The sequence below is a fragment of the Sparus aurata genome, chromosome 4 (assembly GCF_900880675.1).
Source record: "Sparus aurata chromosome 4, fSpaAur1.1, whole genome shotgun sequence".
NCBI classification, from domain to species: domain Eukaryota; kingdom Metazoa; phylum Chordata; class Actinopteri; order Spariformes; family Sparidae; genus Sparus; species Sparus aurata.
This window is the reverse complement of record NC_044190.1, coordinates 22,780,181-22,801,518: the sequence shown is the minus strand read 5'-3', so window position 1 is coordinate 22,801,518 and position 21,338 is coordinate 22,780,181. Positions and strand designations below refer to the sequence as shown.

The 21,338-nt window shown below is 41.1% G+C and overlaps 2 protein-coding genes across 4 annotated transcripts in view; both read left to right on the top strand.

The window, feature by feature from the left end:
• fam189a1 (family with sequence similarity 189 member A1) overlaps positions 1 to 5,616 on the top strand; it is a 110,559-nt gene extending 104,943 nt beyond the window's left edge. For both annotated transcript variants that reach the window (XM_030415019.1, XM_030415020.1), the window contains exons 9-12: positions 194 to 961; positions 2,173 to 2,244; positions 2,662 to 2,969; positions 4,791 to 5,616. In XM_030415019.1, coding sequence (XP_030270879.1) covers positions 194 to 961; positions 2,173 to 2,244; positions 2,662 to 2,969; positions 4,791 to 4,988 — 1,346 coding nt within the window. In that variant the 3' untranslated portion in view covers positions 4,989 to 5,616. The remainder of the gene's footprint in view (positions 1 to 193; positions 962 to 2,172; positions 2,245 to 2,661; positions 2,970 to 4,790) is intronic.
• A 931-nt stretch (positions 5,617 to 6,547) lies between these two features.
• Positions 6,548 to 21,037, top strand: golm2 (golgi membrane protein 2). 2 transcript variants are annotated; one of them, XM_030413838.1, is made up of 10 exons: positions 6,548 to 7,684; positions 12,712 to 12,766; positions 12,921 to 13,023; positions 13,293 to 13,383; positions 13,627 to 13,750; positions 14,633 to 14,716; positions 15,264 to 15,542; positions 15,983 to 16,120; positions 18,205 to 18,372; positions 19,924 to 21,037. In XM_030413838.1, exons 1-10 carry the CDS (start codon positions 7,358 to 7,360, stop codon positions 19,998 to 20,000), a joined length of 1,446 nt encoding a protein of 481 aa, XP_030269698.1. In that variant the 5' UTR covers positions 6,548 to 7,357; the 3' UTR covers positions 20,001 to 21,037. The 2 variants fall into 2 exon arrangements, with proteins under 2 accessions (XP_030269698.1, XP_030269699.1); XM_030413839.1 differs by lacking the exon at positions 18,205 to 18,372.
• The last annotated feature ends 301 nt before the right edge of the window (positions 21,038 to 21,338 follow it).

Genomic DNA, 21,338 nt, shown 5'->3' with positions numbered 1-21,338 from the left:
ATCTTTTGGTTTTAGACTGACAAAACGTGACATTTAAAGACTTTACTTTGAATTTTAGAAAATTGGATAGACAGTTTTTATTATTTTCTGACCAAATGATAAAACAATAAAACTGGAAGATCAGTCGATAATGAGAGTAATTACTAGTTGTAGCCCTAACATCATTCTGATGATACTCTTTCCCTGTTTTCAGCCTCGGTGGACAGTGCGTCTCTGATGGTGTCCGAGGTGGCTGATCAGGACCAGACTTGCTCCTCAGAGGACTTGTGCTCCCTGGAGGTCCAGGGCTCTGACTCCTCTCCCTATGGCACGCCCCACACAGCCCCCATCGATGGAAGCTGCACCAGCCTGGAACTTTGTACACGGCGCCGCGGCCTGCCTAACACTGACGCTCGGCCCAGTGATACAGGATACAGCGAGTCCTCACACACCCAGGAGTCTCTGGAACGCTCTCCGGACTGGTCCTCAGAAAACTATAGCAATCTGGACCAGGAGGACTCCACGGACAACACACATCCATGTGAGGAACTCAGGGCTTCAATGCACATATGTGATGAGCTCGCGTCAGCCAAACATTTACCAGAGGAGCCGCCTAAACCATCAACACACTCCCTCATTAAAGCACGAATGATGAGCCGGAAGCTCACCCTCCCCGTCACTCTCCCCCCGCCGCCTCAGCCTTGCTCCCCCACCTCTGTGGCCTCCTCTGGTGGAACTTCAGCCATCAGCCCTTTGGCTCCTTCTCCTTCCCCTTCCCCTCCCAGCAGGCCACGCGGCCCCAGGCTGTGCTTCAGTGTTTGGTCACCCTCCTCCACGTCACATCCCACCTCTACCTCAGCCCAGAGTGGCTGCTCGCCCTCAGAGAGGCCACGGGGGCTCCGAGCAGCCAGGAGGTACCGCAAACTGGCACGCATTGTCCGCTCCACCAGTGACCCCATCTCCTGCTCCTCTACGACAGGAAGTGAGTGTTACACAGGGCTTATACTGCCACTTAAACACTAGAGGTGTCATAATTTCATTTATGAATAAAAAAAATGATAAAAATCAGCTTTCAGTTTGAATTATCAAATCAGAAGCAGGGTTGGCGATTTTCCTAGTTTTATTTTTTACTCTCCACTCCACATATTTGTGTGCATTCAGTGTGGGATGTGTGGATTTTGCAAGTGAGGAAACTCGAGCTGTGTGATATTGTTATTACATCTTAAATACGTTACTTCTATTTGACCAAATGGCCTTGTGGTACATTCCCCCCAAATATAGAGGAGGTTGTGTCACACCTGCCGTGACACTAAAAAAACGATCTTTTTAAAGAATAATTTGAAAAGCCATCAGTGCTGAAAACAACTGCTTAAATAGAAAACTGAGTCAAGTCGTGACCTTTAAATTCAAAGTCAAATTGAATTGTGGATTTGGAGAATCGTGACACCCTTGTTAAATACTCTTGTGTTCAGCCTTTTAGAGCTGAACTAATCCATCATTCTTTTAGTCATTTTTAAAGCAAAAGGTTCTACAATGTGAGCTTTTACTGCTTTTCTCAGTTTTTTGTTTTTTTGTATCATTATAAGTGATGTTCCGTCATCACAGTTTTTTTCCCCACTGTAATCACCTACCCAGAAGTTGCAGGGAAACAAACTGTCATGACAGCACATAAATAGGGCAAAGTCATGGAGTTCAAACGACTTTTTTTAAAAGGTGCACTATGAAGTTTGGGGAAGAAATGTTAATCAGAAGAGAAAAATCTTCATGTATGTCATATGTCTAAACAAACTAAATAAACAACAAAAACTTCATTTTCATGACTGAATAATCTTAATAAACATACTGACCTTGAAGGACAGCTCACTGTTTTACTTTGTTTATGTGTGGCGGACCCTGCCACCTGTCTACCTTCAAAGAGTGTTCTGGGGACCTTTTCTTTCCTCTGAGAACAGTTTGTTTATTCAGTCATGGAAAATGACTAAATTATGGGTTTCAATGTTGTCCTCCAAAACTACATAGTGCCCATAGTGCTGTTATCCACTAAACAATAGAAAATAATCCACATGTCTACTGATAATGAAGTTGATCAATAACTGGCAGCCTTGCAGCCCCTCATTTTCAATAAGCAGTGGCTCAATGACCAGCCTGTGTCTTCTTTTTGCCCCACACTAAGTTTCTTGTTTCCCTCTACAGGAGAACATTTAAGCTGCGCCTCTGCAAACAACACTGCTGCTGCAGATTCGACTCATACATCACCAGAGCAAGGTACTTTTGAAGAAACTGAATTCATGTAATGGTGGATATCTACTGTAAATAGCATTCACATTGTATTTTGTAAAACCATTAGGCCTAAAAGGACTAAATGTAAATCTGGCAGCATGGAGAGCTAATTTAACAACAACAACAACATTATTGAAACAAATGTTGTTTTGTTAGTTAGAAAGCTCTCCATTTTGGTGACTTTTTTGTGATAAGCTGAAGGATTATTGTTGAAGAAAATTCTCATACTTACTTACATAAACTAAATTAGAATTAAAATCCCCACTGAGCTCTTGGATTATTTCAAAAACAGCATTGTCACAACGTTGGAAACTAATAAGCCAATTTCAACTGAGCTGATGATGAGAATGTGTTTTTCATAACTGAATGTGTTTTCACAATTCTTCTTTGTTTTCTCCTCAGAGCCGACAGACGTAGTTGGAGCTAAGCCCAGTCACACATCTGTCAGGAAGCAGCAGAAGGAGGGCAGAAAAGTTGACATCCACCTGAAACCCCGGGCCCTGCACACACACTCCAACGAACGCCCGCACTCCCTGGCTGACCTCAAGATGTACAAAGACACCAAAATACTGGTGGCGAAATTCCTGGAGCATTCGAGCTGCAGTCTACCTCCTGAAGTCCAGCAGGTCGTCAACAACATCAAGTGCGTCATCAAGTCGGATGAGAAACACATGGAGGAGGCCATTTTTAGTGCCAATGTCATAGATCAGGTAACTCAATGAGACTAATGTCCAATGGTAGCAGTTTGTTGGACTATTTCTGGTTTTATTGGAGAGCATCAAGTAAAGACTAAAAGTGGATATCAGGCTGACAGCCCTGTGAGGCAGTTATGCTCATTATATAACAGAAAACAAACATGTTGGATGGATGAAAATGGAATGACGACTTTACGATTAGTGAGACATAAATGGTGAGAGTGGTAACATCTATAAAAAGTCATGTTGCTAAATAAATCAAAATGTTTTATACTTGCTAACATTTTTATTTATTTTTTATTTTGTACTTTTCACTCTTTGTATTTTTGTTTAGTTTGACTTTTTTTGTTTCAGTTCAGGTTAGTTTCAGTAAAGTTTCCAGGGTGGGTTTCCTCGTTTCAGTTTGTTTTTTATTGTCACTCAACACGTTTAGTTTTAGTTAAGGTTTTAATTGTTTAGATTTTTTTTATATCATAATATAGGTGGTATTTGTCAAGGGCAAGTTCTGGTATACAACAGGTATACAAATACAGCCGAAGGCAGCTGACTGACAGTCATGTAGATGTCCCAGACTCAGTTAACATTTACACCAATGCCTCCTCATGCCTGGTGTTCACAAATTGACCAAACTAAAGACAACTTGTTTTTATTGAATCATTTCAGTTACATGTCGTTTTTTCTTATGTCAAGTTTAAATTTCTATTTCAGGTAACTTAAATGTTTTTTGCACCTGTTCTTACTTTTTAGTTTAGTTTTAGTACACCTCCCACTTACTTTGAATGCAGCAGAAGCTCGGTCTGTTGAGACTCTGGATGTGAGGGTGGCTGGTTCAAGACCAGTCAATACCGAGTGTGCATTAGTTGCTGGACAGCGCACTGCCAAGGTGCCCTTGAGCACGGCATCAAACCTCTAACTGCGCAGGGTGCCTCGCTACATGGCAGCACCCTCACTATGAGATCTATCAAAACATTAATGCAGGTGTATAAAATAACCTAAAGAGGATTAAAATTAAAATTGTCCTCTTCTTTTTCTTCTTATGAAGTGAGTTAGCTAGACTCAAAACTGCAGTTGTCAAGGACATTTCATTATTTTTAAGAACTCATGTAGGCATTGCGTTTTATGATTTGTCTAACATTCATCTTCACACATGCACACCTGATTAAAGGGTAACACCACCAATTTCACACATTAAAGTGTTTTTACAGGTCTTAGGGAATACTTTTTCAGGTGTGAAAAAAAGGTGCAAACACTTTTGCGGCTCCAGAAGAAGCAGCAGGTTTTGATACAAAAATTGATTTTAAGAAGTTGATATGTCTGGTTCTGCTGTAATGATTTTGATAATTTGTTTTTAAGCTGTCCATAATGAATTCAACATTCTTACAGGAGTGCAATGCCAGAACAGTGGACTGCTTTTCAAAACCTGCCGCCTACATTACCCAGAATGCAATTTAGCCACTGAGTGACATCACTAGAGGCAGTTTATCAGATTACGTGCAGCTTCCTCTTGAGTAACAAAAGCTTTATGCTACTTTTTTCACTCATACAGCTGTACTCCCCAAGACCTGTTTACAAACTTTAATGTGTAAAATTGGTGGAGCTACTGTTTAGTGTCTTGCACGCTGGGATTCAAACTGCCAACCCTGCCATTAAGGGGCAGCCTAATCGTATATTGTGAAAGGCGGAATGATTCATTCAATTTTCCGCAAAATTGTTGCTGACTTTTGTTGGGTAGTTGTATTGGCTCGATTATAATTTAAGAGCGTGCAAACAAAAGCTCAGATAAGTATTACTGTTTTTCTTTCTTTCATTCTTGGCTGTTTTGTCCTTGTTGCACAGATGATGACCCAGCGCATCACTGGCAGTCCCAGGAAGCGTAGCCATGAGGATCTCCACCTTCAGAGCTGTGGCGCACTGAGTTCGTCTCCTTCCATGCGCCGTCCAAAACACCTCCCACAAACAACCAGCGCCTCCACCAACCCACTGGACTCCCCTTCCTCTGAACAAAGCCTTGAGTGCAAAGAAACTATTCTCTGACCACTCTCCCAACAAAGACTTGGATCAGAACTCTGAGGGCATTTCAGGCTGCGGGTGTTGCAGCCACTCTGTGCTGTGCAGCAGATGTCTGGAGAGTCATTAATCCAGCATTGAAAGATGATTTATTTTCACAGTGTGACTGCAGCAAAGGCAAACTGAAATGGTCTGTATCTCCTAGTGCCCTGTGAGACCGTGCCAAGTCATCAGCAGAAATGGTAGCAAACTCAGACTGAGCCTGCCAGTGTCTGTAGTGGCTTCTTTCTCATCCGAAAAACAAAAGAATGTTTCTCCCTCAGGGGATCTTTTCTACTGAGTTTCATCTCTGAAAAAAAAATACTCCGCTTGGAAAGTTTGCATCTGTGACTGAAAGGCAAAGGAGATTGTGTTATCGGTATTCCTCTTGTCCGCATAAGAAGCAAGAAGAAATATGTTTGTATTAAACTGTGAACTGAACCGACTGGGCATTACCAGTTGTTGTTTGCAGACTTCGTGGAACTGTAACTGATTGGGGTGGTGAATATTTTGTGGTGCCGCTGGTTCAAGAACATCGCAGATGTGGATTATTTAACTTACCTCATTGTGTTACAATTCTTATCAGTGTTACAATAAAATATGAGTTTGTATCTTCTGGTTTGTGTTGTTAATTCAATGAATGCTTCACGATCATGTCACTCTGCTGGCTGGCCAGAATATCACAGGACAATAAATACCAATCTTGTGTGTGTGTGTGTGTGTGTGTGTGTGTGTGTGTGTGTGTACATGTATATATATATATATATATATATATATATATATATATAAGAATCAAGGCAAGGTAAGGATCAAGGCAAACCTGGTGCATACTTTACATAGCTATGGTAAATGGCTACTTTTCTAGGGTGGTAATCACCACCTGGATTTCCAGTTAGTCAGTGGAAGGAATGCCACCGGGGCTGTTGTCAGTAACTTGGGGGGGAGAAGTTTAGTTATTTTAAAAGAAACGAGACATCAGGCTGCTTGAAATGTTGAAGTAAATTACACAAGATTGCATGAAGGTAGACTTTACAGTTAAAGTAGGCCCCCAAAAGCTGATTCTTCTAGATGCCCACAATTAGAAAACACCTCTTATCTTCATTAATTAGATCATCAGAGGGAAGTGTTTGCTCAGTTCACACTTTTTTTTTTTTCAAAGGCTGTTTTCAGTGAGAATGCTGTCATAGAAATGGACATGCAGGTCTGTGTTGTCAAAACTGACACGTCCACTTCCTGAACACGCAAAATATGAATACATAATTAAATCTGGCTTCTTATTTAATTATATCTGTAAAGTCTGTTCTCATTCAGCCTTGTGCTTCCGGTCTGGTGGCGTCAGAGTCGAAATGTAAGTCGCCATGTTTTCATACAGTAGTATTGCCGATCGATGACTGTCCTCTATCATTTATATCACGAGTGAAGACACTAGGCCTACAGCCTATAAACTGGCTCATAGGCGTCGACTAAGCGTTGAATCGATGCGCCCAAGAGACAAATGCCTCGATTTATTCGCGCTGCTTCGGACTTTTATTTTGAAGCGGCAGCAGAGCGGAAACCCCGCTGACTGTTTACCGCTAGCTTGACGCGGCGCAGGGATCATGTTTGGTAGGCAGCGAGTTGAGGAGAGTGTGACACAAAGCCCGTGTCGTTAGTGTTTGCTAGGGTCTGGTCACTTGTGTCACCGGGGTCATCTCCGTCCTTAGCGAGAAAAACACGACACCTCTCTCTCGTCTGACAGCAGCCAATTGTGTTTCTCGCATCTTCCGTCGCTAGCTAGTGTGAAGTGGTTAGCTGGACATCGTTAACGTTCAATGGGAGCTAACGTTAACGTCAGGTCGGCATCGACAATCATCAGTGGTCCTATTTGGCGGCGATTCTGCGATTAAAGGAGCTCTGAGCGTCAGTGCACGCAGTCCTGAGGCAAGAAAAGAGGAGCGAGAAGAAGAAGTAGCTGAGGGCTAATGTTGTACAGCTAGCTGTGTGGTGTGTAGTCGCTCTCCTCGGTGCCACGGAGCCGTGTAGCTGTCCACGTCTCGTCTCGTCTGCTGTGTTTAACGTTGCCAGCTGAGCTAGGCCACGTCCCTGCGGGCGTATCTCATCCAACCCACTGACATTGGACGAGTTGCAGAGAAGATGCCTGGTGTGCGGAAGGAGGAAGGAGAGTAAAGACCCGAAGAAATGTGAAAAGTCTTGAACATTCATGACTGTCTGTCTGTGTGGTGTTTGCGTTTCCGAGCGGTTGCCGCATATACGCGGCATGTCACGTAGACGGATGTGTTTTACAGCGGGAGAATACTCTCATTGAGCTCTGTAGGTTGCGGTTACAACCTAAAGTAAAGATACGCTTTGTTTTTGAAATGGTTGGGTTTGGTGCAAACCGACGGGGAGGACGCCTCCCGTCCTTCATCCTCATCTTCTTGATGGTGATCATCGCCATACTGTCTTTCAACTACTGGACAGTGTCCAACAGGCACGGCCGCCTGCTGGATGAGCTGGCGGAGGTGCAGACGCAGGTGAAGCGCACGGACGCGGCGCGGAGCCGGCTGGAGAAGCGGAACTCGGAGCTGATGGTGCAGGTGGACACGCACAGGAAGCAGATCGACCAGAAGGATGGAGACTACAGCGTGCTGGAGGGCAAGTTGCAGGCCCGAGAGGCGCTCATCAAAAAGTGCACTGATGATAAGGTAATTCATCAAGTCTGATCCCATTCCAGCTCTGGTGGAATTAAAGGTTAATTATTACAGTTTGAATCCACTGGAGCTATATTTACTGACGTCTAAGCAGGTCAAGGAACCAAAGTTTACACAGCCCAGGAAACAAAAAACACATGATCAGGTAAAACTGGGTGACAGTAACAGAGTCAAGCATCATTAGTAGCTTCAGCATCAATACTAGAGGTTGGACCGATTATCTGGGCTGATATTCAGCATTTTTACAATTATCGGGATCTGAATTTTCCGTCAGATTGCCGATAAAATTAATTAATATAAAAATGTGCTACTTAGGCTCTGATGCAACATCCTCACACACAATGTTCAGCCCACAAAAACTACTAATCGTTAACACGTCACCATAAATGACCTATAAACACTGAATAATCTGAATCTGAAGCCAAGTAACTATTAAAATTAATGGTGTGCAGATGAAGTGTAAGTTGTAGAAAAAGGAAATACTCTGAAGTTCCTCAAATTGGAATTTATGAACAGTATTTGAGTAAATTGTACTTTATTTCATCACTGGTTGTTCATATCGGTCCCAAATATCAGTTTTCAGTCTTGGCAAAGGCTCTGAAAAAGCCATGTTGGTTGATCCCTACTCAATACCTTTATTAACTGTGTGTGTACATTTTGGAAAGGACAGGCGGTGCTCTCATACAGTATTTAAAAAAGGTGTGGGCAGTGAAAACACACAATAATGGGAGCATAATGAGAAAACAGGGACGTGTCGATTTCACTGAGCTAGTCAGACAAGTTTAGATAAGTATCACTTAACTGTAACTAAGCTAGGAATGCTAGTGCTATTGTCCCATCATTATCGTCATTATCATCACAATATTTAGTTTATGTTGCTGTAATTTCCCTATTCATCGTCAGATGGAGCCAGTCCTTGAAACCTTTTTTAGCTCATGATTGCTGGGGTGGGGTGGCAAAGTCTTATCTGCTTTAAAAAGGCAAGATGTCATTATGAAGACAATATTGTCTTGAGTAGAAAGTTGCAGATAATACATAAATAAAAGATAGGAATTCCTGTTGGTTTTGCCCCACCAATATTGTTGTTTTCTTAGAAATTCACATGTAAAAGCTCTTTTAAAGTGCAATGATATCCCTTTAAAGCACTCCGTGCTAGCTTTTTACACTGGTTGAGCCAGGGCGTAAGTTGGGTACACCCAAAAATGCCTTGTAAATTAATTTCTTAACACATTATTTAAATTATTGTAAACAGGAATAAAGAACATGTTTTCCGTCATGTTTTTCTTAATCACAGCACACTCAACAAGAAATGACGATAACCTCAATTGTGTAAAAAAATGAATGCTGCTAAATTGCAGGCACACTGGTGCGACCAATGACAACGTTTAGTTGCACTTATTAGATTATTTTGGGTGCAAGTGCGACCGGAATAGTTGCACCTTGGAGCCTTGTTTAGGTTTTTGAAGGAAAAAGTGTAATGGTGTTGTTCCAGTGTGCCTTTTGCTTTTCAGCCACTCATAATGTATCTAAGTGTGGATAATATTATCCTTAAAGTAATGGATTTAGGGTTGTAGCCTATTATAAATGCATCAGGATTGATACTGTACATCCACTTTTAGATGAATGTGCTATCAGTTGACCCTTTTTTCTGATTTCTAAGAAAAGATGAGTCCACATGCATTCCACACAGTATAGTTTGGTAGACTAAGAAGACTAAGAATTACTTGTTTATTTCGCTTTCTGATTTCAGTCGTGAGCGTAGTTGTTTATAGTCCTCACCTGTCCCCAAATACTTAAAAAAAGACCTAATCGCATTAACAAAGAAAAACACGTTGATACTTAATTGATATTTTAGCGATTCATTAAACCAGCACATTTTGAAGCAGTCGTTCGGCTTTAATTTATTCTCTTTGAGTGGCCCGTTTGTATGCGCCACAAGGCTATTTCCACCTTTTGTCCTGCACAGTGGCCCAGCCAGCAGTTCACTGTGTTGTGTGTCCAGCTGCCCCGGGAGACGTTGAGACAACAGATGGGTGGGAGGTTTTTCTTTTAATTTGCATCCCGTCTGATGTTCTTATTTCTCATGGACATGCACACGTTTGTTTAGCTTATGTTTATCTGATATGTGATGCCACAGTCAAATCAGTAGAGCCTAACTAGGACACATTAAACATGAAGTCTCATTTGAATAGAAGCAGAAGATGACATAATGCCTGTCTGAGGTTAAAAAACAAAGATCCTGAACTGGCAAATCTTCTCACTACTTATTGTTAATCAGTGAAATGTAAAGGAAACACTTGCATATAGTTGGTGGGTTATCTGCAGGAATATCAGGCTGAGAACAATTTCTTACTTTGCTCATCATTTGCTGACAAGCAGCACATCAAACTTCCTCCTCTTAGCTTCTTGAGCGCAGTTACTTAGTTGCCAGCAAGATAATGCTGCTAGTAATAGGCATCCTATTTGTATAAAATTAATCTTAGACTTTTGAGGCAACGTTTCTCCTGCCGAACTTTACACACCGTGTGAGCCAGTTCTCTTATACTGTGCCCAAATTAAGTCATATCACAACAATGGCCCTATAACAGTTGGCCCTCTGTTCAGTGCCTGTTGTGCTGGCACCATCCGATCATCTGCAAACTGACAACTTCATGTTTTTATGCTATACTAAAAAGCCCTCTTGGCAGCCAAGTTGTGTGACAAGGGTTGAAAAACTGTCCTTGTATAAGAGATTTGGAAAACCTGAGCTTCAAATTTTGAGCCGAGGTTGGGTAGTGAAGTGTAGAATAACAATGTAGAGTCAGAGCTCCCTAATTTCTTGATTGTAACTTCAGTATCCGGATTCCTGTTTCCGCAATCGAGATAAGGCAGGTGCTGAATAGCAGTTGTTCCGCTCCTTCTTTAGTCAACAGCCCAACCCTGTTTCAACAGGCGTGCTTGCTACAGTTAGTGGCCTGCAATGCAAAGAAGGAACTACTGACAGTTAAGTCTCAGTGAGCTGCCGTACAGTTTATTATATACAGTCTTGTATCCTTTAGGTGCAAGAGTGAGTTACGCAAGCTAATAGTTGGTCATCGAGTCTGTAAACAGACAGACATGTTGTTGTGTATACAACCTGTTTCAGCTGGCTGCAGAGGGAAGCCATTAAACACCAGTGAGAGTGGCAGGAAGAGGCTTGAGTCTTGACACTGATGCTGCATTTCCTGTCCTCTTCAACTCAATGCCCTCAGTCTCAGTTAGTTGTAACTCATTCAAGCCAGACAATCACAGTTGATTCAAACGGGGAAAGTTTTTGGTGAAAGGAAAAAAATATATCCATAGTAATATCTCAAACCCCTCCTGTTGCTTTACTTTCTTCACCACTGTCATTTAATGTGCTCACTGTGACTTATAAACAGTTATTAGCTGAGGCTGTATTGATCATATTTCTTCATTCTGATTTGAAATTAGTCTGATAAGAGATTCCAACTTAATTGTTTACGTCTATGTTTAATAAAGTGACCTGATAAGGTGTGCGTGCACATGCCCCAAGCATTTAAACCACTATGACGCATCAAATATGACAGAAATGTGAACACTGTTTGCGTTCCTGGTTCAGGGGAACTGCGGCTTCGTTCAGCTTTTCAAACACTTTTCAACAAGTTGTTGTTTTGAGCCTTTTAACAATCCAGGGGTTAAACAGTCCTTCAATCTTTTGAGCTCTGTCACAAAATAGTTTTCAGACACAGACCTGTTCTGTTTTGCTACTGCCTTGTGTCCGTCCCTCTTTGAAACAAAATCACCAAATGTTCCCCCCACGGGAAGCGAACATACGCCAACAATTGGATTAAGCGTTTACATGGTTTATTAGGCGCTGACATTTTCCTATCATATTATTTCCCATTTCCCATATTCCGATTGGACGATTGCCTCTCAATCTGAATGAAAATTCATTTAGAATGAAAATTTGTTCAGAGTGGACTGTAACTGAGTCAGTCTATTCTGATTTAGGTGGTCATGTGAGGCATTTTCAATCTGTTGTGCTATTATTTTAATTATTAGTGGAATATTAGGGTCCATATTTTGATTAATGTACTTTCTCTCTATGAAATTTTCCCTTGAAGCGCTGCCAGAAATTGTGTTGAGGCTGCAAGCTTTAGAGGACTGTTTGATATGTTTTTTCTGCTCTAAAACCTCACTGTTGTATTAAACAAGTATCATCATATTAGAGAGAACAGCAGCTGCTGGTTTTTGTCAAGGACAAAACTACAACTTTAAAACAGCCATGTTTCAAACCTATAGATTGAGTGTTTGATACTCCGAAGATACATGTTGGGTGTCATCTTTAAGTCTAAGGTCTAAGTTTCCCTCCCCTCTACGTCCCTTCTTAATCATCATGCCAGCTCCCTCCATCCCTTCAACAGTCTATGCAATGAGTTTTATCAAAGCACAAAATAAAGAACAGCCAACAGTTTCATTTAATATCACTGTGAGCGTCTGTGTGGGCTGCAGGTAGAGTTTCACAGCTAGAGCTGTTGAATTGGAATTCATTACAGTTTACAGGAATTTTTATTGTCCTAGGCACTTTGCTTGCAGAGTGAGATCATAAACCAGCTATGCATGAGCTGTCTGCTCAAAAACACTTCAGAACAAGTGTTTTTCAGCATGCTGCAAAGGCACTTGTTCAGTGAAGTTGAATAAGATTCCTTATTTTTCGACCATGGGGTTAACGTTGGTTTTGATAGGCAGGATCTTATTGCCTCGCTTAAGCAGCTGAACAAAATGTCACACTGGCTGCCATCTGTTTGTGCTGTGGAGCCTCATTACACAGGGGAACAAGACAAACCTGTTCCTCTTCGTTCTCCATGTGTAAATGGTGGCGATGCCTGCAAATGAGTGAACCTGTACCTGAACCAGTTTAGTCACCTGTAGCTTAACAGGTCCACTCTAAATAGGTTGGAGGCAAAATGTAGATACGTTCCACTCAGAAGATCAAGATTCCTGAACATGTTTTCTAACATCCTAACATCTCTTTTATGCAGATGAAGGTGCAAAATGATGTCACAGCGCAAATGACAGAAATCCAGAGGCTTAAAGGTAGGACTTTATCCACATCTGACCAGCAGGGGGCATTCTCATACACAAAAGTGTATCCGCAGGGGAATTGAAATTGTTGAGGAAGTGTTTATTATTCATTCAACACACAAGATATTGTGTATATGTGTTTGCATGTTTGTGTTGCTGCAAACAGAACAGCTAAAGGAGCTGAAGCAGGAGTTCATGAAGCAGGAAGAGCAGCTAAGGGAAGTGAAGAAAAATAGCACTACGTTGGAGAGAAAACTGGAGTATGAGAGGTATGTTAAATCTTCTCCAATTGTCCATTTTCATGACACATAATGGCTTTTCAGTTGAATATTCCCAGTAAGTAGGTGATATTAGGTCATCAGTTATCCTGATATTTCACTGATATTGGCTGTTCAATATAAAAGTAAAATACCTTTTATAACTTATCAGTTCTGCTATTTTTCCAAGAAATTATCTTTTCTGTTTTGCATGAACTGCTTTTATAACATAATGAAGAAATCTATGTGGGCGAAATTTAAGAGGAACATGTCTTAACCAGTTTACAGTGTGGACGTCAAATTGCACAACTGAAAGATGAATATGAAGAAACAAAAAAGACCCTGGAGGAAGAAGCAACAAAGCTAAGACAGGTTAGTGTTGTTTGTTCTCCAGACAAACTAGATAGTTGTTGTGTTCTTTAGTACACGAAGAATTGTTCTGCCCACTAATACGCATACATGTATTCAGCATGGAGGATTCAGTCATTTTTAACACCCATGTACTGATATTAGATATTTAAACTCTCTGTTCTTGTTAAAACTTATTTGAGTGTCTCCTTCTCTTCATTCTCCATACGCTCCTTTCTCTCTCATGTACCTTTAACAATTCTTCAGAGTTTGATGGACGGCCAGAAGGGCATAGTGGCAGGTAGACATGCGGACAGAGCACCTGGCGTGGAGTTGGGTGGAGAGCGCCATACTGTGGCCACTCGCCGACATGACAGTCCAGATTTAAAAGGTATTGACGATGCCGTTTTCCTAACCCTTCCAAAACTTTTCCTCACATGACGTAGGATTCTGCATGATGACGATGCTACAAATAAGACCCTTAGCAGAACCCGGTGCCTCTCCTCAGTGACTTTAGAGCTATAGATCTGTGTCTCTTTGAACATCAGAGGTGTGGTTGAACTACATACAGAGTCACTGGGCTGGTCAGTGGCTACACACAGCGGACGGAATGAGGCGCTGGCTTTGGCTGAATTCACACAAAATCTGGCAAAGTGGCACCTTCCCAAAAGGATGATTTTTGAGCTTTAGAACATAACCACCATGACAAAATCAGAAAATAATGTTTTATCTGTGTCAACTTCTTACAGGACAAATCCTACATAGAGGAAATTAGGCAAGGGAAGGCAAAGCAAATGTATTTGTATAGCATCTTTCGTATTCAAGGCAATTCAAAGTGCTTTATATATACAATACAAACAATAACAATAAAGTAACTAATAATAAAACAAAAATACTTAAAAAACAGAGGATCAAAATCAGTAATGGCAGGCAAGCAGCTAAAATGAAAACAATAAAACAGTTATCAAGGCATACACAGTCAAAGCAATAAAACTAACAAATACATTTGATTGAAATTAAGGCCTTATATTAATTTTAAAAAGCATCATCTTCCACCTCTAAGCTCAAACCTTTAGTTACATGTGAGTGGGAATTTCCATTTTAAAGACCTAGAAGAGAACACATATGGAACGCTCTTTAAATATGATAATTATGCTCTGTTTGTTTCCTGCATGTCTCCTTCCTCTCATAAGTGACAGATTAAAAGGGAAATCATCAAACATTTTCAATGTCAAACCGTGTACTAACTTATATTCCCTCTGCTCTGTTACAGAAGAGATGGGTAAGCCTGGCAGTGATGCTGGCATGCCCGGTATCGAAGACAGTGAGGTGGGAAAAATCGATGATGTGCAATTTGGTAAGCAATGGTCCTAATGAGATTAAGACATTTTTAGATTTGCCTGAGGAACTAATGAGTGAGGAACATGATGTGTAAAGTAAAAACTAATTTTGGAAGAGCAAGGTCAAGTAAAACGGTAAAAAAAGATGATCCCAGTGCCAGTGTTTGGACAGATCAGATTTTGAATATGGATTTAAACACATTTATGATTTTGAACCTGTGACCTGTGTAGGGGATTACAAAGTTTAAACAAAAAGGGATGAGTAAATAAACTCAGCCAGTGCAAACACAAACACATCAGTTTACCAGTTAAGAAATGCGACATTGAAAACAAAACTGGAGGAGGATTACTAACCACTGGACTACAGACAGACGTGAATAGCTCTGTGGCAGGGTCAGGAAATGCCACTCCCTTATGTCACCAAACGTGTCAACCAAAAAAAGAAAAAACGCTTGTTTTGGGGTCACGGCTGTAAAAACCTACTGTATATCTGTCCTTGTGGCAAGTCGAAAAAACAAACATTCACCACAGTGTGTCTTACATTTCCAATCTGATTATCTACAGCCTTGAAGAAACCAGCCATCACTCAGAAGCACGATGAGGCCCCAGATGTGGTTGTTGGAGCCGGTGCTGGACCCGGAGTCGGAGCAGCTGATGGCCCCGGGGGCCAGGGCCTGTCACTGGACCAGCCCAGGCTCCAGCAGGACAGAGTGGACGGCCGAGCAGCAGTGATCGCACCTCAGGGCATCGTCAAACAGGCAGACAAAACGGTAGTGTTCGAAGAAGACAACAAGGCAGGTATCAAGGCAGACGAGCTGGGAGAACAACAAAGACAACTTCAAGGTACAGAATGCGCCACATCCATGTTATTTGTGTTGATTATAATAGTCAGTCCTTTGAGGCGTGTGATTATTTGTTCTCAGGCTTCATTGATATGTAGCTTTGCTGATTTAATGGGTTCAATAATGTTTTTTGTTTTTTTTTAATGAATCTTTAGTTAATTAAAATGCAGCAGAGAAGAGCTGTTATCTTTCATTGGCAGTTTCTACATTTTAATGAGTTTTTCCAGTCTTGTGTGACATCTTTCACAACTTGAAGTGCAACATTAAAGAATACAGATGCAGTAGTTTTACCACTCTAAAAACAAAAGGCATTAATTTGCTCGGGACATTTAATCTCAGCAGACAAGGAAGATGTTTGACATTTTAACGAGGTTTAACCATGTTTGACCTTTTTGATATTTTATTCATACATTTATCAAAAGGTGTCTTTCTCGTTGCCAGCTCCTGATAATATCAAGGGTGAAGGCGAACACCTGAAGGGGATTCCTCTGCCCCCCAACCCTGCCCAGGTACCCAACCCCATCCAGCTTCACCGCGCCAAAGACCACGTTCAAGCAGAGCCAGTTCACCACCGCCAAAGTGAGTTCCTCCTCTGCAATTTGAAAAAGGGAAAACTGTCGTTTTCAAGGGTGGTTTTAGTCAGTGTTTTTTTTTTTTACCTATTGATTGGTGATTGATTTTGAAGGGATGGTTGGGGGATATTACAAATAAGAATAATAACCATAATCACAGCTATTGCTTGCCAGTTCTTAGCTGCTGCCTCCAGCTCTCTGGGATGAGTGTCGACGCAGAGAGTAAAATACTTTTTGGTGTCATGCCTTCGGTGTGAATTTTGCCCCATCGCTAACTGGTTACACCCCTACTTCTATATAACACACTTTCATATGTTTGAATGTAAATCATGTCTGATGGGTAGGAGCTCTGTCAGGGAGTAGAGCGAGGGCTCAGTTGCAGAGGAGAGGAGACAAATGACACACACCTGGCTCCCAGATGATCCTTTCCTGCTGCCTGGCTTCTGCTCTGCTCTGCTGCCTTTTCTCCCTCCTTCTCTTCAGTTTTCATATGTTCTTCCTTTTTATCTTCCTTATACATCAGCCTCACCCTCTGCAGCATCCACTGCTTAAAACACTGACTGTATTCAGTTCACGTCTTTATTTTGTGTTTCCTTCTAATCCTCTCATCTCTTTATACTTGCATCCTATTATGGCAAATTAACACCCCACACCCACCAGATGTCTCGTTTTTGGCAGTGTCTGGTGCTCACTAGACACTAGCAGCTCAAAGACACTGCCTCAGTGCATCTTGATTCCCCACCCTGTCCCGTCGTGATCACCAGCTCCATCTCAAATCTGCAGGAAGTGAGAGGGGGACATAAACTGCCTCAGATGTTTGTGCGACAGAGATCGGTTATCACAGTTTGAGTTTATTTTATATATTCTACATATGTTGTGATCAGTTTCTCTGATTGGCAATTGAATAGGGCTGCATAATGAATCAAGTGCCGTATCCAGTCTGCAGAAGCTGCAGTTTTTTGATAAAGGTTAAGTGTGTGACAAAACCAGATAATGAGTAAGTACTGTAGTGCTGCAGCGATGCCCTGATTTTAATAGGTTTTTCAGTGAAAATGAAAATGTGATGGGAAAATGATCATTGCCACTAATCAAGTCATCAGTCTTATGGCAATATCAGTTAAAATAATCGCAATGTGATTTTTTTCCCCACATAACACGCAACCCTACAATTTTATAAAGCTCTGATCAAGTAATTTTGGAAGTAGTGTCCGTTCAATAAAAACATCTGTAGTTTGTGTAGTTGTTGTTGTAAAAAATTGTAAAATGTTACAAGATTAGCTGATAAATGCAATAAGATAAAATGTAGCTATTCCACTGCCACATGTTGCAGCATTAATGGAAAAAGAAGAAATAAATATACAAAAAAATAATTAAAAGTAGACTCAAAATAATTAAATTATTATATTGTTTTATATTATATTATATTATATTATATTATATGAAGTAGATGTGTTCACAGTATCCTGTAAGAAAGACCTCAGCTTCAATCTGTTGTGTTTTTAAACCTGACATATTTTAACACACATCAAATTGGTTATTATCGGTTATTGGTTGATCGCATGTTGAGCAATTGTGATCCTCTTCCACCAATAGCAGTTAAGATGGCTTCTGTATGCAAAGCTGCAATGAATTGAGTTGTGTGCGTTTTTCTTTTTAAACACTTCACACTTACAGTATCTATGGCCTTGAGTTGAATCAGATCAATCAGTGGAAGCGTAAGATGGGATTTACAGCGGGGCTATTGTATTTGATTGATTAGATCGTACAGATGATTAAACTCGTAACACAATTAGCACTCAGCGCTCTCCAGACTTGAAACCTCCCTCATTACAAGAGAACCCCATTTGTTTCCACTCAACACTCTGCTTTCAAGTCAATGATCGACTTTCCCGACTCCTTTGAAACACTTGTCTTCTCATTAACATCTGCCACCCTGTATCCATTCACCTCATCTCCCTTATCTTCTGTCACCCACTTCATGCCATCACTGATTCCTTCATGCATTCATTATGCAGTATTTTCACCCATTCCTCCCTACAACTGCCTTCGCTTCCCTCCCTTCCTGATGAGGCCCTTCTCTGCCTCCTGCAGGCCGGTTCTTTGATGAGAACGAGTCCCCAGTAGATCCGCAACACGGCTCTAAGCTTGCGGACTACAATGGGGACGATGGGAACGTCGGTGAGTATGAGGCCGACAAGCAGGCTGAACTGGCCTACAATGAGGAAGAGGATGGTGATGGTGGGGAGGAAGACGTTCAAGGTGAGCCAGGTCGGGGGACTGGATTACCTGTCCAGATGTGTATCCACCATTCCTCCCTTGCTCCCTTCCCTCCACCCCTGTCCTGCTGCCAACCCTCCCCTGCATTTGTCCCGACAGTTAGAGTAGCTCACAGTGCCCTGAGTTTGGTCCTGAAATCCGCCATTGACAAAAACACCTTCAGGGTCAAAGCAGGACTGCTCTGCATGCAGTTCAGGATGAGTAATATTCTGTTACTGTATAGACACAGTAGCAATCCTGACCCAGGAAACTTGCGGTTCTGTGAGAGTAATTCAGTTGCCATGTAGTATTTTCTCTCCTGCCTGTGCCTCATTTTAGCTATACCACCTGTCTGTGCCCACCAAACATCTGACCCACATCTAGACCAGTAGATAAATATAGCTCACTGTGTTCGTGAATGTGTCTGTGTTCTCCTTTTGAAATATTGAAATGCATGCCCTGTGGTTTTTTTTTTCTTTGTTATTGTTTCCTGCCATGAATTTCTGATTGCCCGCTAGATTAGAATTTTAATATTTGATGAGAGAGTAACAATACTGCATTTTGAGAATGCTGTTTTTTTGTTTTTACATCCACCTGAAACATGTTTTTTTTAGTCATGTTAGCTCGGTGTCATTTCTTTTACATCTTTGTTGAACTGTTCAGATTGTTTACAGTCTCTGGAAGCTAATTAGTTAGGTTGAAGGAGATGGAGATGTATCCTCTCAATTAATTTCTTTTACAATGAAGGTGCAATAAAGTAAGAATTTTACAAAAGTTATCAACAGAATGATATAGAAATCTCATCAGTGCATCGTGTTGCATAGCAAACATCATGCTAACCAGCGAGGCCCAGCCAGTCTTGTCTCATAATACCACCAAAGTCCAATATAGTTTCAACTGGGAGATGTGTGAGAGCAGCCAGTCTGTGGCGCTCAACCAGTTCTCTTAGCTTTTTCTGTCTAATCGATACACAAATTAAACTCACAAATTGCCAGAGAATCTTAATACATTTTTTCCTAATCAAACAGAACACTACACACCTTCTGAATTCAAGTTTCTCCCATATACAGAACTAAAACAAGCGTAGCTGCCTTGTAAACTCATCGTAAAACACACTTGATACGAGCCCGACAGAGACGAGGCCACTTCTTACATATTGCACCTTTAAACACATTGTTGCTAAATCAGGGGAGCTGTGAACCAAAGTGCTGCGAGTCGCACACTGTTTACACAAGATGGATGCGAAAACCTTGAAACATCCTTAAAGCTCAAAGTCAGCACTTTTAACCAGAAGTTATTGTTTCATTTTAAACTCCAACGTGCTGACGTGTATCCTAGACCATAAAAAAACAAATCCCAACATTTAATTTGTGGATGTTCACTATATCAGACTGACGTCGAGCTTGTGATGTGATTGGACAGATAGCGAGGACATAGTTAGGATAGATTATATGCGATAACTTGGAGTAACAGAGTGTTTTTACAGCACATCATTGAGTTTGTTGTCCTTTAACTTCATCTCTAATGTTTGTGTTGCTTTCTATTTGTCCCCAGATGACGAGGATCGAGACATACAGGGGGAGCGGGCGGTGGATTACGGGAAAAGACACCAAGCCATTGACATTCTCTGAATGGGAAACTCGTACAGCTGTAGCTCATTAAAAACATTCAGACCTTTTCTCTACAACCATGGTCCTTGACAAAAATAGTTTGAGCATCAATATGTTTAAGAATTTATAGGGTGCATCCTCATCGTCATGGACTATTTTGAAGAACAGACTTTGCAACTAATGAATTAATTCTGAATAACATGATACAAAGAGAAAAAAAAAATCCTGGCGTTGTCCTGAGCTGCTGTTTTTTTGCTAGTGGTTCTAAGTTATGACAGTAGAGATGATATCATGTATACTGACTGTTGAGTTTTGTTATCTGATAACTGCCTCGGTTCACAAACGAGCGGTCTGAAAAGAGCCCTGTCGACTGGTACCTGAACCTCAACGTCGAACTGTGTTTCTTTTTTTTCTTTTTTTTTGTTGCTACTTTCCTTTTCAGGTTGCTGTTGCTTGATACAAACAAACTCTTCACTTGAGTTGTTTATCAAAGAGACTAATTCGGCGTTCTGCCTTTCTAACATCATTTTTGGACTCGTACATGGAAGGGATTTTTTCATTTTTCTTTTTTTCTTTTTCATTTACAGGAGTGGGAATGCATTACAGATGCCAAGGACTCTGCTTATGGCCTATTAAATCAATTTCTTTTCTATATGACAGACACTCAAAAGTGCTTCTCATTCTGTTGTTTCTTTTTCTTTTTTTCTCAATGATGCCATTGCATGCATTTGAACCTTTTTATTAATAATCAAACTGAGCAAAATACTGATGCTTAAGCAATACTTAGAGCGATTTTAGTATCCTCCACGGTGTTCGGAGATCAACCGAGCACACATGGAACTGACCTACTGCACACATGCTTCCATTAATGAGGTCTCTTGTACATAATGTAGTTGAACTGTTACCATTTGTACTGAGGAAAACTTAAAATCCTCACCTTTAGGGAAATCCATGAACATGAAATCAGTTCTGTTGGTGTGGCCGGGGGAACATGGGATTTCTCATGGAAAGGCACATTGAATGTAATTTAATTTTATTAAAGGTGATGCTCCATGTCATGTTCTTACTTGTGGCGGTGCTTAAGAGTCAATGCAGATCATACAGACATCCTAGTTTGTCATTATTGAGCCATTATAGGCGCCTGAATGCCTTTACTTCAGAGTTGTTCTTCCCTGTGCTTTTTTTTTTCTTTTAGATGATGATAAAACATCTGTTGAGTGTGTACTGCAAGGAAAATCCTAAATGTCCGATCGATTGTTGATGTTTTAAATATTCAGTGTTTGTGAAAGAGTTGCCACAGAGGCGGGCTGTGAGAGGAGAAGGGCGAGTGTCAGTCCTGCTGGCTGCGGACTGGCTGCT